The 17,004-nt window shown below is 32.1% G+C and overlaps 2 protein-coding genes across 2 annotated transcripts; both read right to left on the bottom strand.

Moving 5' to 3' along the window:
* Window positions 1–723: 723 nt before the first annotated feature.
* NEUTE1DRAFT_47326 (uncharacterized protein) lies at window positions 724–912 on the bottom strand (the record flags this gene model as incomplete). The annotated part of the gene is made up of 1 exon (XM_009854472.1): window positions 724–912. A coding segment is annotated over one exon (189 nt), but the record flags the coding sequence as incomplete, so codon positions are not given.
* Window positions 913–2,217: 1,305 nt separating this feature from the next.
* Window positions 2,218–2,376, bottom strand: NEUTE1DRAFT_46662 (uncharacterized protein; the record flags this gene model as incomplete). Its single annotated transcript, XM_009854437.1, has 1 exon — window positions 2,218–2,376. A coding segment is annotated over one exon (159 nt), but the record flags the coding sequence as incomplete, so codon positions are not given.
* Window positions 2,377–17,004: the final 14,628 nt, after the last annotated feature.

The raw sequence follows: 17,004 nt of genomic DNA, 5'->3' as shown, positions 1-17,004 counted from the left end.
GAAAGAAATAAGCTTCTAAATAGAGTTCCCTATTGTATATTTAAAAGAACGTACCTCCTAACGACTAATTTAAGGTATCGACTTCGATGACCGTAGGCTTTTCCTAATTGTAAATTTTCAGGACCGGTATAAAAATAAACACTATCTTTAAAGATTTTAAAGTGTTATTATATTCTTTATTCTACTTCTACTCGACCGTCTTCTTTATAAACTTATATAGTAGTTTACCTATATAAGAAAAGCCGGCTATAAGCCTCCTATAGAAGTTTGTAACTCCTAAGAACCGTTATAATTAGCGCCTATTTATCGGTACTTTCTATATAGTAACCGTTCTACCTTCTTAAAATCTATTTCAATACCGCCCGGAATAATACTTAGCTTTAAATATTTAGTTCTCTATATATAGAATTCGCATTTATTAATATCGATCTAGAGGCCTACATCGATTAATCGCTAGAATACTTCCCCGATATATTTAACGTAATCTTCGTAAATCTCTAAAAAGATTAGAATATTATTGAAGTAGGCTATTATATAGATATCAAAAATATTATATAGTATATTGTTAATAAAGGTTTAGAAAGAGGCTAATACTCCTAAAAGTCCGAATAAATAAACTAATAATTCGTATAGCCAGAACCGTATAATAAATACCGTTAGCTATTTATAGCCCTTATTTATTCGCAATCCATTAAAAGCTATAATTATATTTACTTTAAAGAACTATTTAACCCTACAAATAGCATCCAGTATCTCTTTAATTAATAGTAATAGGTATGTATTTTTCAAAGATATATTATTAATACCTCTATAATTGACGCAAATTCTCACACCGCCGCCCAGCTTCCTTACTAATAGAACTAGGGAGGCGATGTCCGAAGTCGATAAGCGGATAAAACCCTTTACTAAATTATTATTTACTTACTATTTAATAATTTTTAATTCCTAGGGTAATATTAATCTCGCTGTAAAATAAAATAACGATTCTACTCCTAATTTTAACTTAATTTTATAATTATATAAATAGTACTTAGGGATTACTTCAACGTCTATAGGATTTACAATATATAATGAATCCTTATATTTATTAGGCAATTATAGTTTTACTTATTCCAATATATATTTTAGCTTTATAAATTTTTCTATAAATTTTTATATATTTTCCTCTATAATACTATAAATTCTATTAATTTCAATTAATAATGTAAATTCTCTTTTTTCGTACTTGTCCTCTCCCAATTCCAATTTACAAATTCGATTAACGAAGTCTCAGGCTACCTCGCTAAATTAAAGAGATTATTCGCCTACATTTTTACTTACGGCTTCTCTTTTATATGAATCAATAAATTCGTAGACTCTAGCATTCTTAAAATAATATTTATAAAGCTCGTCCTTGCCCTATATAATATCCTTCCAAATATTCTCTAATAAAGCTAGTAGAGAAAAAATTTCCTTTTTTTCCTCCTATACTTCCTAAAATTCTACTTATATTGTTAAACTCACTTAAACTCCCCTCAACCTAATATTAAATATAAATACTCTTATATTAACGAATTTAAAATTAAAGAGGTCCATTACCGCTATATTAGTTATAAGTGTCATGGGGCTAGCGCCCAAGATTAAAGATTCGGCTTTGCCAAGTCTGCTAAGGCGGGTTAGCCGTATCGATAAGGATGCGAGCCTCCTGATTAGTCGGGTCTATATGTTTGCCTGGCCCGTGCGCCCAACTATAAAACCTTCTTCCGACTATGCCCTTTTAGTGTAGTCTTTCTGTGAGATCACCAACGAGATCAAGCGGTTGGATACGATTGATTGAGTGCTATGGAGAAGAAGAGAGAGGGAGACTGGCGGAGTCTGGAAGGCTAGATGTGGTGCGGTCTGGGCTGTGCCCAGCCCAGTAAATGCCCGGGACCTAGCAACACACCCCCATAGACTGGAAGACCGCCAAAACAGTGTCTAAATCTCTGTATACTATTTATATTGTAATATCTTTCATAGTGTTAATTAAGCCTAGGGAACCTTCTTCTGAACCATACCGATCAACTTGATGAATCTCGCGTACTTATCTAGCTTTAACGGCTTCGTAAAACCGTCAGCTAGCATTTCATCACCCGGCAAGTACTCGATTGCAAATACCTTCCTATCCACCTCCTTAATTAACTATTTGTATCGTATATCGATATATCGATTTCTAGCTAGCAAGTTAGGGTTGAGAATCTAATCTCTAGCGTTGTTACTGTTCGTATATAGAATTCTATTAATCTTGTAAAGTCCTAGATTTATATTCAAATCATCCAGTATACTATTAACCCAATCGAGAACCTTGGCTGTAGGTACTAAATTGGTGAACTCTGCTTCGGTCGTGCTAGTTGTAACAAGATCCTACCGTTTAGACTTTCAAAGGACAGGGCTATAAGTAAAAAATACGACGTAGCTAATTATACTCTTCCTTAAAAGGATATTGTTAGTAAAGGAGGCGTCTGTATATACGTGGAAGGATGGGGCTATTAACGGCGAGAGTATACTACCCAACTCAATACCCAAATCAGGATATTTGGATAAATATCGCTATAAATACTTTATAACGACGAGGTAATAATTGGTTGGCTTTTTGATACCCTTTAATAGTTTATTGACGGTAAAGGAGATATTTGGCTGGGTGCTTATTGAAATTTAAACTAATAAACCAATCTTTTTAGAGTAAATTTTAGCTTTTTCTAAGGATATATCGTCACCCCTATAGACCTTATAATCTAGCGGCTATAGTATTTCAACGTTGTAAAGCTTACTATTATTATATTTAGTAATAATTAACTTAGTATACTATTGTTAGGATATAAAGACTATATAAGTTTAGCGGTCCCTTACGATATTGTAATTTAGAAAGAGTTAACCTCCCCGCACGCACCCAAAACCTTGAGGTACGCACTTTTTGGGGTCTGACAGCTGACATGTAAAATATGTCATTTTGGGTGTAAAAGTCTTGATTTTCAATGTCTTGAGGTGGGTCAACTCAGTAAATGGTCTTTAGCGGGTTAGTAAATCTAACAGCGCCAATCCAGTAATGCTCTCGTAGTATTGAGAGGTTCAAGACAATTCGTATTACACTCTACTCTAAATATTTATATTTAACAGCTCAGAGCTCACATTTGGTGGATTAGACAGCTTAGAGAGCTCGTTCAATAAGCTAGTTAATAATATTTTAATAACTTCCTCCCTTCTCTCCCTCTCTTTAGCTATTTACTCTCGAGCTTGCGCTTCCTAGTATCTCCCTAATTCGTTATTATCTTTATTGTTGTTAGTTACTTTGATATAGTTGCGTACTTTATTCTAGGTACGAGTACGGGCGTTATTATTATCTATCTCTTTAAGACTAGCCCCCTTCTTGTAGTAAGAGTATTTACGGCGTACTAAGGCTCGGATAGTGTTTAGGTTACATAATTTACCCTTTAGCGTTAATTAGGTAGGCTTATTACTAATTAGTAGTACTACGAGTATAGGTTTACTACTAAACGGTCCTCCTTACTTACACGGGCGACCTTTAGGTATTGTTCTAGCGGCTGGTTTATATTTGAAGTATTTATTCATTGTATTTTAATAAGAGAGTTAGTATAAGAGTACTTGGGGTAGAAATAATAATTTATATATTATTAATATAAGTATTAGAATAGATAGTAAATTTCTTTAATAATTAGGGTATTATTACCCTTATTCAATAATACCTCTATTTTATAAGTATAAGGGAGATTGTACTGGGCTTTAAAGCTCTTTGAATAAGGCTTAAGAGGGGTGCTAGAGAGCTACTAGGAGGGTAACGTCGATTTGAATTTAATTTATTAGCGGTCTAAAAAATTAAGTGCCTATATAAATAATTTATATGGGTACTTGCCTATCTATTCTCGGTTTATCCACTTTATATATATATATGCGTATTAGATTTAGTTTATAGATCTATATAAACTTTATAATAGTGGTTTATATATTGAAGATAAGTTTTATATAATTTAATTAAGCTGCCGCGAATTGAAAGATTATAATTCTTAAGAGACGTATTATTAGTTTCGTTCGGTAATATAGTTCTTTATCCTAAGTTGAAGTAGTATTTAGTATAATAGCCTGCCTACTCTCTTTTATAAGGTAATAGTAATTCTCTAATTTATGTGATAATGTCCTCCTAGTTAGTAAATTGGTTTTTGGGATAGATTAGGCGCGTTCGAAGTCCGTTATATTAGAGGAATAAATTATATACTACTATATAAAGAATAGTACTAACGTTGTATTGGCGACCTTATTTAGTAAGGGATCGAGACCCGCTTTAGCTCTAGTAGTAGTCGATATTCGAGCGTAATATCGCTTTAGTTCTTTAAGATCTTCTTTATTATATTACTCTTTTATATTGTAGTTGGGTGAAGATTTGGTAGATGACGAGGGTAAGGGACCGTGTACTTAATCTTTTTTGAGATAGTTAATAATATTATAGTTAATATATTATATATAGCGCTATCTCTATATATTAGGGAATGTCTAGTCGATGGTATTGGTAAGTTGGGAATCCCCGTTAATTATAGTTATTAAAGGGTAAGGAATTTCGAATTCGTTAGCCGCATTTTTAATATATTAGGTTAAAAAGGTAAAACCCTCCTCCCTTTTGTTATTAATAATTATTTAAAAGATTGGTATAGATGTCCTTTCTGGTATAAGGATTACCCCTTATATTAAAGGAAGGTAGTAGCGGTTAGTCTTATATATTGTATTAAGTAAAAGAGTATATAGAAACCTCTTTTATATTTAATATTAATAGTTAATTACTTAAAATACGTAATGGAAGGTATTATTATAATAACTATTAAAAACTTTATACTTAAATATAATACCCTGTTATTGCTATAGTAGTTGTTATAAAGCTGCTTAATAAAAGATTGGGTATTATTATAGCCTTATTTTAGAGTATAATAAGCGTACTAGCGTATATTATCGAAGTCTTTATAAGTTTAGGGAATATTAGGATACTTTTCCTTAATTATTGTGAAAATAATTTGTATAATAAGATTTCGTTATAATAGAAGGTCTTTAATGAAGCAGTTAGCTTTTGGGTTAACCTCCCGCTTAAATATTTTAATGTAAAATATAAAATAGCCTTTTAGAGTACGTAACGGGGGATGGCCTTCGTGTGTTAAGTTTATAGCCCGGGCAGTCCGTCCCTATCCTGTACTTTTTTTTGAGCTGGAGTACATTTTTAAACGGATAGTAGCGAGCTTTCTTTCGTGATATAGAGCGCTTCTTCGAATTATTGTTATTGGGAGGGGCTTGAGGTTGATACTCTACGTAGTCGTATTGAAATACTACCTTAACAATAGAATTATACGCCTTATAGCCTAATTTATTATACTTCTAACTACGTTAAATTAAAATACTAAAGCAATAACGACGGTAGAAAGTAACGAACTAGGCGTATATTTAATTGTAGTTATTAATGGGCTCGAGAGAGAAGAGGGGGTCGTCGGCTGGTATAATCTATGTTGTATCGGGGTTAAAGGAGGTATTAGAAGTAAAGGTATTATTCGAGGAGTGCGATGTGCGACGAGGGCGTTTTGAGGGTACAGTTACGGTAGAAGGCATTTACAGCGAATAATTAGACTAAAAATCATTTGAATACGATAACTTTACGTACGTTGAGTATAGTGTAGAGTATAGAGTATTATTGTAGATACGTATAAAGTGCTGGTGTAAAAGCGTGTAGAGTGCTGGTGCTGGTGCTGGTGTAAATGCGTGTAACTGGCCGTGTGAAAAAGGGTGAAAAGAAATGGTTAAGTTAGAGCGATGTTGCGTGCATTGAAAAGACGAAATTTTACCGGTAAAAACGGGAATTTCAATGTCAGGTGTCATCAGCTGAACCGCCCCAGTTTTTTGGTGGGGGTGCGTACCTCAAGGTTTTGGGTGCGTGCGGGGAGGTTAACTCTTTAGAAATGTGCGTATTTGTCCCAACTCTTTGAGTTTGAAATGGTTAGCCAACTAGTCTTTAACTTAATTGATAGTAGCCACAATTAGTATAGTAACGAGAAGGTTATTAATATAGAGGACTAATAGCGCTCCTAGTACTTTGTTAGTAAGTAAGAATTTATAGAGACTAGGATAAAGTTAATTTCTTTGAATATTGGTACGAGGGTATTAAATTAGTAAAGTAGGGAACGTTTAAAATTATAAAGAGCCTTAGTAAGCTGGTAGACTACGTCTTCTTTGTTATAACTAGGTATAGGCTTTTTAAGCGTTGTTGGTTGCTCAATATAATATTAGGTATCGTTGGAGATAAAAGTATTTAAAAAAATAGTATTAAAATTAAATTAGTAATACTCGTAATTATTTATAGTTATAACAGCTAAGAAGAGTCCAATATTAATAGAGTGTACTACCGTTGCGTAGATTTCTTGTACCGCCCAGTTGCCTTGTTCGCAATTATTATAATTTACCTATCTAGCTCTGGCTTTCTAATTTTTAGTATGAATATTATATTTTTCGTTATATACCTATTTTCTAAATAGAACTTCTATATCTAGGGATTTGGGGACGAAGGTATAAACTCCTTTATTTTCGAATATTTGGATTTACTTCTTTATAGCCGGTAACTAGTATAATTTGAAATTATTTTGCTTTTATACAATTCTACAAGGGCACAGGATGGCGAAATAGAAGGCAGGGCTAAGATACCATCTATAACAGAAGATTTTAGGTAAGGAGAAGAAGAAGAAGAGAACTAGGTACAAACGTTGTAAACCCAAGTAAATACCCTAATATATAAGCGACAGCAGGACCCATATGCAGATTATTAATAACTAATCCCTTTACTCGTATTCCCCTTCACCTATATAATAAATAAGAGTAAATACCTTCAATAGGCCTAGTGCCTATCTGGGCTAGCCTTAGTACGATCCGTCTATATTACTCGTTCTTCTAACCTTCGTAGTACTTTCCGACACTTCGTAATAATAGTCCTTCTATAGGGGTATAGCGGGTATAGCAGTATAGCTAGGCCGGCGCCGTTATATTACCCCCCCCCTTTACAAAAGATTCGTCTATAAATCTTACTAATTACCTATTTATATAAAATCCTCCTTAAACGCCTTAATCCCAATGACTCTAGTAGTTTATTATCGTCGTACTCCTCCTAATCCTTATTTAATTAATTTATTAACCGTTTAGGGGGTCTTAAAATATCCGGGTTAGCCTTGTAAAAATCCTTAAAGAGCTTCGGGGCGTATTTAAAGTTAGAGGTAAGCTAATAATCAGGATTAGGATCCCAGCCTCTCTAATCCGCATTATAAAGGAATTTACTATTAATTATCTTAAAAGTATTAATCTTCTCGACCTTCTACTCAAAATCCTTATTCGTCTCTATATTTACCAAACCGAAGCACTCGGCTAACTAGCCGGGTAAAGGGTTATTATCGTACTTCCCTAAATAATCCGTATAGAAGAAGTCGGAACCTTTCTAAACATTGGAGAGTTCTAGCCGATACGAATGACCTACTTTCCCGGTAATCTTATAATAGTTGCAAGTATTAAAGAAATCGAACTTATTACTAGGGCGAATCGTTATCGATTAGAGGCGCTTAATAATAACAATTCTATTACCGATATTGAAGTTTGGGTCCCTCTACTTATTAGCCTAACGAACTTACTCCTCCTATACTTTTAATATTATCTCCTTAATATAATTTACATATCCTCGAATACGCTAAGCGTAGTTTTAAATTTACTCTTTAATTAATTATTCAATATAAAACCCAATATTAATTATACGGGTATCCTAATCGAAGGGCATTCTTATTAAATATCCGAATATAATTTTATAAGGGGAGAGACCTATATTATCTTGGGGGAGGCTATTTTATACTATATTTAGTACGGATATCGCTTCCAATTAATTATTTCAATAATAGTTAATAAAGGAGTATAATCGCTAATTAAAATAAATATTCATAACTTCGGCCTAACTAATAATCTAATTATAGCCCGCGGTAGCAAACTTCCATTTTGTACCGGTTAATTTAAATATTTCGTCTATAAATATAAATATAAATTAGGGACTATAGTCCGAAATTATTTCCTCGGGTATACTATAAATCCTAAAAGGCCCTTCGTAGTATATTCGGGTAATATTGTAAATAATTAACTTTTCTATAATAGTATAACTTATAACGATTTTATTAAGCGGTCTACTATAACTAGAGTATTATTAAAACCGTATTTATCCTTAGGCATCTTTTTATAATTAATTACAATCGAAGTCCATTTCCTATCGGGCGGTAGGAGAGGGTACAACTTACCGGGCATCTTATCCCGGAGGACCTTACTTACCTTATAAATTATATAATTCTTAATGAATTAATCGATATCCTCCGCTATACTAGGCTATTAATATTAAGGAAATAAAATTACCTATATTTTATTACGGCCAAGGTAGGCCGTAGCTAACGTTGAATAAATTTTATCGATAATACGAATATATAGGTTATCTTTATCAGGTACAATTAAACGGCTATTATAAGTAAGGAAGCTATTAACTATTATTGTAAATTAAGGATCCGATTTATAAGCGTATATACAATACTCCTCTAATAACTCTTCTTCTCGATTTACCTTTATAATCGCATTAACTAACTCGTATCCTTCTAATTCGACGGGGTATAATTCCAATTCATTAATAACCAATATAAGGATCGGTACCAATTCCTCTAATATATTATTTAAAGTAGTAATAGAGGTTAGAGTAACAACCTTAATCCTATCAGCTTCCATTAGGGGTTTAAATATTTAAAAGGTTTAATACACCTCCTTCTTATCTCTCTAAATTTTAAAGTCTTCGAATTTCCGGAATAGGGCGTCGGCGGCCGCGTTTTTAGTACCGGAACAGTACGTAATTTCGAAATTGTATTAAAATAGGAGTTCCACCCAGCCGGTTTACTATAAATTAAATAATCGTTTTATACTAAAGTATTGAAATATCTAGTAATTAATAATAATAGTAAAGGGCTTCAATTACCGTAAGCCGACTAGCTCGGGGCGCTGAGTTTATAAAGCTCTGATAATAGCGAGCAATTCTTTTTTATAGATCGGGTGATTATATTCCGCTCATTATATAGTTTCCGAGAAGTAGGCGACGGGATACTACTCCTTCGTATCCTTCTAGTATTAAAATAGGACTCCTATAAAGATTCTATTGTTAGCATCTATTTCGACCTTAATTTTAGTATTATAGTAGAGATATTTTAATAAGGGGGCATTTATCAATGACCGCTTCAATCCATCGAATACTATTCAATACTTCTCGGTCTATACAAATACTTTACCCTTCTTAATTAAATTAGTAAGGGGGCGAACTACTCTACTATAGTCTTAAATAAACTTCTAATAGAAATTATAAAACCCTGAGAAGGATTATACTCCTCTAAAATTAGAGGGCACCGCCCATTCCTTAACGACTTCCACCTTCTCTAAATCGATCGAAACGCCGTCACACCCCACAATAAAGCCCAGAAACTTGATCTTAGCAACGTAGAACTCGCACTTCTTTAAACTAGCTTACAAGTTAGCGTCTTTCAATTTAGTTAATACCTTTCGGACGTAGTCTTTATACTTATCAAGGGTATTTAAATAAATAAGGATATTATTAATATAGGCCGTATAGAAATCGCCCAAATATTCTCCTAATATAATATTAATAAAACTCTAGAAATTAGCGGGCCCGTTAATCAATCCGAACGGTAGTACTTTATACTTAAAAGCTCCTATACCAGTATAGAAGGTAGTAAATTCTTTATCCTCTAACCTTATATAAATATAGTAAAAGGCTTATTGAATATTAATTTTAATAAATTATTAAACCTTAGTAATTTTAACTAGCATTTCCTTAATAAGGGGGAGCAGGTATTAATCCTTCTTAATAATAACATTAAACTTTTAGTAATTAATATAGAAGCGGAGGCTTCTATTAGCTATTTTTATAAATAGGATAGGGGCCGCCTATAGGGACGAACTAACTTCGATAAATCAATAAATTTTCTAAAATATACTTCCTTATAGCCTCTAGTTCGTTTAGGGATAGTTTATAAAGAGGGCTATAACTAAGTTCCTCCGGTCGATAACCTTCTTCGAAATCGATTTTAAAATTATAAGATCGGTACTCTAGTAATATATGAAAATTATATTTGCTAAGAATATTAAAATAGTTATAATAGCAATTGGGTACGGTTTTTAGGATTTCCTCGCACAATTCCCTTTTATTTTAGGGGAGCGGTTCCTATATAGGATCCTTATTTACCTATTTCAATTTAAATAAACTAGTTAATTTCAATGATATTCGTAGAATATATTATCCAATAGTCTTTAGCGGCCGAACGGGTAAAGAAATTACTATCGAAAATATATATTTATACCGGTTTCTCCTTATACTATCCTATCGAATCCCTTTTAAATTTATAAGTACTTTAGCTATTAGAACCCTATTTATCGTTTCGAAGTTCGGTTAATTTAATTTAGGCAAATCGTACGGGTTCTAGAATTAATACTATAAAGTAGGTAAAGTTAATTAAATTCCTCTCTATTTTACTCAATGAATCAATTCGCTTAAAAATCGAATCCAAATTCCAGAATAAAGCGTAGGGACAAATAGAACCCAATTCGCTAATATCTTTATCCCGGGTATATTTAAAATCAACTAGTATAATAGGGACCGTCTTTAAGGATTATAATTAAAAAACTTCGAATTCGTAAATATACTTCTCAATCTATCTTTAATATTATTATACCTCTCTTTAATATTAATTATAGCCTTTTTAATCGCATTCTTTCTAATACGGGTCGGGAAAAGACTAGCCCGCCGGAATAGGCTCTAAGGCAACCGTACAACTGCTCGTAAACCTAGGAGCTATAAAACTATTATTCCAACCGTCGGCTTATTATTTATCTTCTTCCTTTATAAATACATTACAATGAACTATATTCCTTTAATAATTTAAATTTACTATTTTAGAGCCTCCTAGGTAGACTTTAAAATTAAAGTTCTTTATCCATTCAAGGTCGGGTTTCTATTCGGCGAGGAAGATCAATCGTCGGTTCTTACAATCTACCTAAATATCGTAGAAATCGAGCTACTTACGGCCAATAATAATATTATAGTTCATATTAATAATAATAAAATAGTCGGGGGGTATTATTCAATTCCGAACCTTCAAAGCAGCCTTAACGACTTCTTTAATACCTTAGTTAATCTTCCCCTAGTAATCGCTAATACTTCGGACGGGAAAGTCGTTCGTAGCTTACACCAATAGACGTTCTTTTAATTTATTAGTAAATATAGTACTAATAAACAAATAACCGTTTACTCCTATATCGATTAGAGCGTTGAACGAAAATAAAAATATTCTATTATTAATTATAGTACATTAAATAAGTATAGGATCCCCTCCCAAGTAGAATATCAAATTAAATCTATTCTTTCCTTATTTTTAGAGAATATCTATTTGTACGGACTTAAAAGTCTATTTGTACGGATTCTAAAATTCCAACTTCAAAGATTTCTTCATGATACCATAGGGGTATATGTTCTGAAATAGGCTCATAATTTTTAGGTTTTTTTTGATACATTTTTTAATATTCAAATCACACTAAAGGGCACTCTGGAACCTTCGGAATGGAGATAATACTTATAGAATTTAAAAGAAGGATAATAATCTTAATAATAAAGTGAATATTTTATTCTAAAAAGCCTTCAACTCTAGCGTAGTATCAATTAAATCTATCAAAAATCGACGAGTAAAACGGTACTACTCTTATATCTATCCAACTTCATTCCGTAAAGATATTGCTAATATTATTATTTCTTAGTCCGTATAAATAGACTTTTGAGTCCGTACAAATAGATATTCGCTATTTTTATCTATCCTTTATCTATTCTATAACCAACACCTACCCTAAAAAGGAATCTAATTCACCCAAAGCAATTAATTTCCCTAATTATTAACAGTAGTAACAGCAAATTTACCGGCTAGGATTACGGGCGGAGTACTATTCTTATAAACTAAATAACGTTCGACGATAGCGGCTACTCAATTACAACGCTCTCAATTATACTAGTTTTTTTAAAGATAGTCGCATTTAATATAATAATATTCTTTTACCCTTACTATATACCTATAGCGCCTTATTAGCATAGGGTCCTTCTCCAATTCTCTAGAGGGAAAACCGTACAGTGTTAAGCGCCGTCGGATGAAAACCCCTAGCTTTATCTTAATCGTAGTCCGCCTATACTACCCCTACTTTACTTATAGTTATAATAGTTCCTACCTACTGCTATAGCGAATTAATTTCGTCTCTTCCTTCACTATATTATTCCGATACTAGAATAATAAGAATAATAGGAATATAATTAGGGATGCCGCTTTCCTTCGCCACCTTTCCGTTATAACCCCTACTGCTTTTTCCTCTACTTTTTTCCTACTTTTCCGTCCTATCTTCCCGTTTACGTCCCCGCTCCTCCGCCTCGTCCCTTCCGTTTGTATTTACCTCCGCCCTATCCTTTTACTTCCTATCCCTCGGTTCTACCTCTATTTGCAATAGTATAAAGGCTTTTTCCTCTATTTATATAATCCTCCCTACAACGCCCCTTCCTAATTTCCTCCTACCTTCCTTCTTCCTTATTATAATATCCTCTAAAATAGCTTCCTCTAATCGCAACTATCCTAATCCAATCGACCTTACCTTTAACTTTAAAGTCTCTTCCTTAAAAGTATTTCTGGGCTTTATAACTTTTTTTAATTTTATAGCCCCGGCTTACTTAGAATCTATAATATTTTCCTATATTCTTTATAGTAATCCGGATTTTTAAATTCCCCTGAACTAATATATTTATCCTTTTTACCGTTCCTAATCCTTATACTAATTCGTATAGTACTAATTATAAAGTCCCCTACCTTTATTATACTTTAAATTTCGCTATAGTCCTAAAATCCAATTTAAAACCTACTAATTCCAATACCTTTCGTAAGATTATTATTAATAAAACTTACCTCGTTTAAACTTCTTATAAATTCTATATCCTTCTCCTTCTTACCCTTCTTTTCTAATTAATATTTTATTCTTATTAATCGACCTCTAAATTACGACTTATATTTATATTACCGGTAAATATATATTAAACGTTCCCGTCGGCCTTTATAATACCTATAATATTATTTAGGCTATAATTATTATTATAATATTAAATAGCCCGGCTAAATATTATTAGAAATTAGATACCTTCGTTTATACTATTTAATAATTTATTAAATATATATACAATTATTTAGTATAAAACAATCTTCCGAATAATATTATTAGCCTTCCCTATACTTTATATTATAATACTACTATCTTTTAGCGGAAGGGATATTGTACGTTATATATAAAGGATATCCTTTATAATCGTACTCCTTCCGGCCCTAGTATTAGTAGTATAATAAACTTAATTCGTATTGTTTTTAATTTTAGTAATAGTACGATTATTCCTATATATATTATATTCAATCTTAGTAGTAGTAGTACAACTACTCTTATTCGTACGGTTTCTACTTTTGGTAGTAGTAATACTACCCCTAGTAGCCTTATAACTATTAATATTCCCGGCCGCCCTATTTTGAACGATAATTGGATTTAGTAGTATTATAATATTATTACAAATTAGATTCGTATAAGAGAGCTTTTCAAGAAGCTTCTTAAGCGTAATTAGGCATTAAATAAACAATACTTTAACTTTTTATTATAATTGTAACATAAATAGTATTTATAATTAATATAATTATTTTTTCTCTATCCCTTTTATTCTTTTATTCTAATACTATTAATAATTTATTTTCTTCTTAAAAATACTTTACAATTTCCCTACATTACTCCTTTTTAATTCAATTACTAGACGGTATTCCTTTAATTTACTTAATTTTAACGCTTATAATAGGATCTTTTCAGCTTTAATTCTATTATTTAGGTAATTTTAGAACTCTTTTTTTGTTAATAACTATTTCTTAATATTTAATTAGAAGAATTTTTTTATATTAAAGTAATTTAAAATAATATAGGCGAAGGTCTCTTTTGCTAGCCCGTAGGCGTAAACGGGTGTTTAGATACCTAGTACTTTTCTCTAAAAGAGAAAGGCCCGGAATTTTATAAGTTCCGTTCTAATTTAGATTAAGATAGAGTTCTTCGCTTTAATTAGTAGGTATAATTCGTTATTATCTTCCTTTAGCGTTTAATTTCTCCTCTATTTCTTTTTTTTTATACTAACTATATACTATTAAATAACTTCGCTACTAAATTTGAGGGTAAAGTCGGTAATAATAAATATATATTAGTAATTTCATTTAATTATTATTACTACTAATTAATAGTTATAGTACAATACTTATTCTCTATTCGTTATATCCTCTAACTACTCTTCTCGGTCGGTAATCGTAGGTTCTAGGATTTATAATAATAATAGCGGGGTCCTTAACTCCAAAGGGCTACCGGCTGCAATTACTAATAATTTCTCCATTAGTATCTACACTTTAGCCTATTTAGTTTTAACTATACTATTTTCTAATTTATAAATAGGTAATCAACTTCTAATTCATTATATCCGAATATAATTAATTACTTAGATTACTATTCCTTAGACGAATTTTACTTAGTCTCTATAAGTAAATTTTTTTTAAAGGTCCAGACTCTTTTATTAAAGTAGAGGTTAAGCAATAAATAAAAGGTTTCTATTTTCAGGTTTTATACTAATATAACTTTATATACTCCGGTAATGATTTTTAAATATTTAATTTAGTATTTTACTAACTTAATTACAATCCCTCGTAATTTCCTATAAACTTTAATCAGTTAATAAAATACTAAGGTTCTATATATAATAATATTATAAATATATTTAGTATATATTTCCTTTGCCCGATTAAAAGAGTAACCCTAAATTTTCGCTACTAACTTTATAAGTATATTTATTTAAATTTTTACTTTCTACTTTACCGCTTTTACGTGAGCCTAGTAATTAAGCTTATAGTCTAGCTAGACCCCTAGGAATTTTATTAATTTTATTAATTAAAGTACTATATCCCTAAATTAAAGAGTTTCTATCTTTAGTACCCTCGTCCGCATAAAATATATTAATTCCGTTCTATTCGCTTAGAACTCTATACCTTTTGCCCCTACCTATTCCGAATATATTTCTTATACTATTTATAAGGTTTAATAATTCTCTTTAATAATATAGGCTACTACGATAATATTAGTATTATTTACGAAGCCGATTATAATTATATTTAGGATTATTACTAACTTCTAATATAATAGGGTAATAAAGAGAATAAATAGGATAGGTAAGAGGAGGGAGCCTTAGGGTACATTTACTATAATAGTATAGGGGCGAAATATTTTGTTATTAAAGAAGAAAGTACCTTTCCTTTCTATAATAAAGTTCGTTACTTACCTAATAATATATATTAAGAATTATATTTCTTATAAAGTATGTAGAAGTTACTTATAATTAATTCTATTGAATACGCCCTTTAAATCGAAGAGTATAAGGGATATTACGGCCCTAAATTTCTATACTATATAAACTATATTAGTAACTACCTAGATTATAAACTCCGTCGAACAACCTATTTAATTACCTATTTAGCCCTCCAGTAAGAGGTTGAACTCTTTGGCTATTTATATAAATCTTTTAATTATAAGGGCTTCGAGGATTTTTCTAACGTTATTAAATAGCAATATAGGTTTCTATACGCCCGTTAACTTTTATTAAGCGGCTTTTTTTCCGGGTTTTTTAAGGACGATTACTATTATATCTTTAAAGTACTACAAGAAATACCCGAACCGGAAACTAGCGGTTACTAAATATATTATTATTTACCGGAATAATTACCCGTACAACTTTGAAAATTTATTTGAATAAAATAGTTTTCAGACACCGGTGCGATGCTGGATCCTGCTCAAGCAATGCCCGGTGTATATTAAAGCGTGCTTTGGATCCACATTACGTAAGCAAGTCAGATACCAAGAAATGCCAAGACGGGAGCACGGGAAGGTCCTTAGCAGCCAATCCTAACTCAAGGGCACAACACCAGCCAAAGCATCACCAGATCTGACCCTTCTCGTGGGATTTCTATTATCACGTCCATAAACCCAACTGCACTTCGCAAAACGCTCTAATCAGCCCATATAGTCTACTTCCAACTACCCTACTATTACTAGCCCCCCCGGGGGTGCTATAGGGACGCCCGTGGTATAGCGGTATGAAGGACGCTCCTACCGCTACTAGTATAAGTATATAGAGAGCTCTCGCGTTCAACTCCTTACTGATAACTCGTTTTTCTATTTAAACGCTCAGTTATTATACTACTAACGTCTCTCAAATCCTTCTCATCTTCCAATCTGTCCGTTGTGGGTGTCCATTATCCGGGGGTATCCGTTGTCCGGGGGAACAGGAGATATAAGACCGCCGTAAAACGTACTATCTCTCGGTGCCGTTGACGGTTGTTCTGAAAAAGGGTATACTATGAGGCATTCGACTAGGGTGCGCGGAATAAGTCGAGCTGAACTCCTTACCTTTTTTTTTTCTTTTTTTTTCCGAAGCCGGTAGTAAGATTCAACTACCTAAATCCCGAACTAGAATAATCTAAATTATAATTGATAATAAGGGTGACATACTGCTTTAAATAGATAGGGATAGAAAGCTATTTAACGGTAGTAGTTTTCTTGTAAAGAAGTTCATCTTTAGTTAGTAATACTATCTTAGTACCAACCCAACCTCTAGCAATAGTACGTTGGCGCTTAATAGCGAGTAAATTGCAGCGCTCTTCTTCTTCTTTCAACATATTATTAATACGCTACTCGAACTCCAAATTATCGTCTTCGAAGATAACTAACATAGTAGCGCTAGGGGTTGTTAGTTGTTAGTTAATAGTTAATGAAAGTAATAAAGAATTG

Source organism: Neurospora tetrasperma (assembly GCF_000213175.1).
Source record: "Neurospora tetrasperma FGSC 2508 unplaced genomic scaffold NEUTE1scaffold_5, whole genome shotgun sequence".
Classification (NCBI taxonomy): domain Eukaryota; kingdom Fungi; phylum Ascomycota; class Sordariomycetes; order Sordariales; family Sordariaceae; genus Neurospora; species Neurospora tetrasperma.
This window is presented reverse-complemented; position numbering and strand designations above follow the sequence as displayed.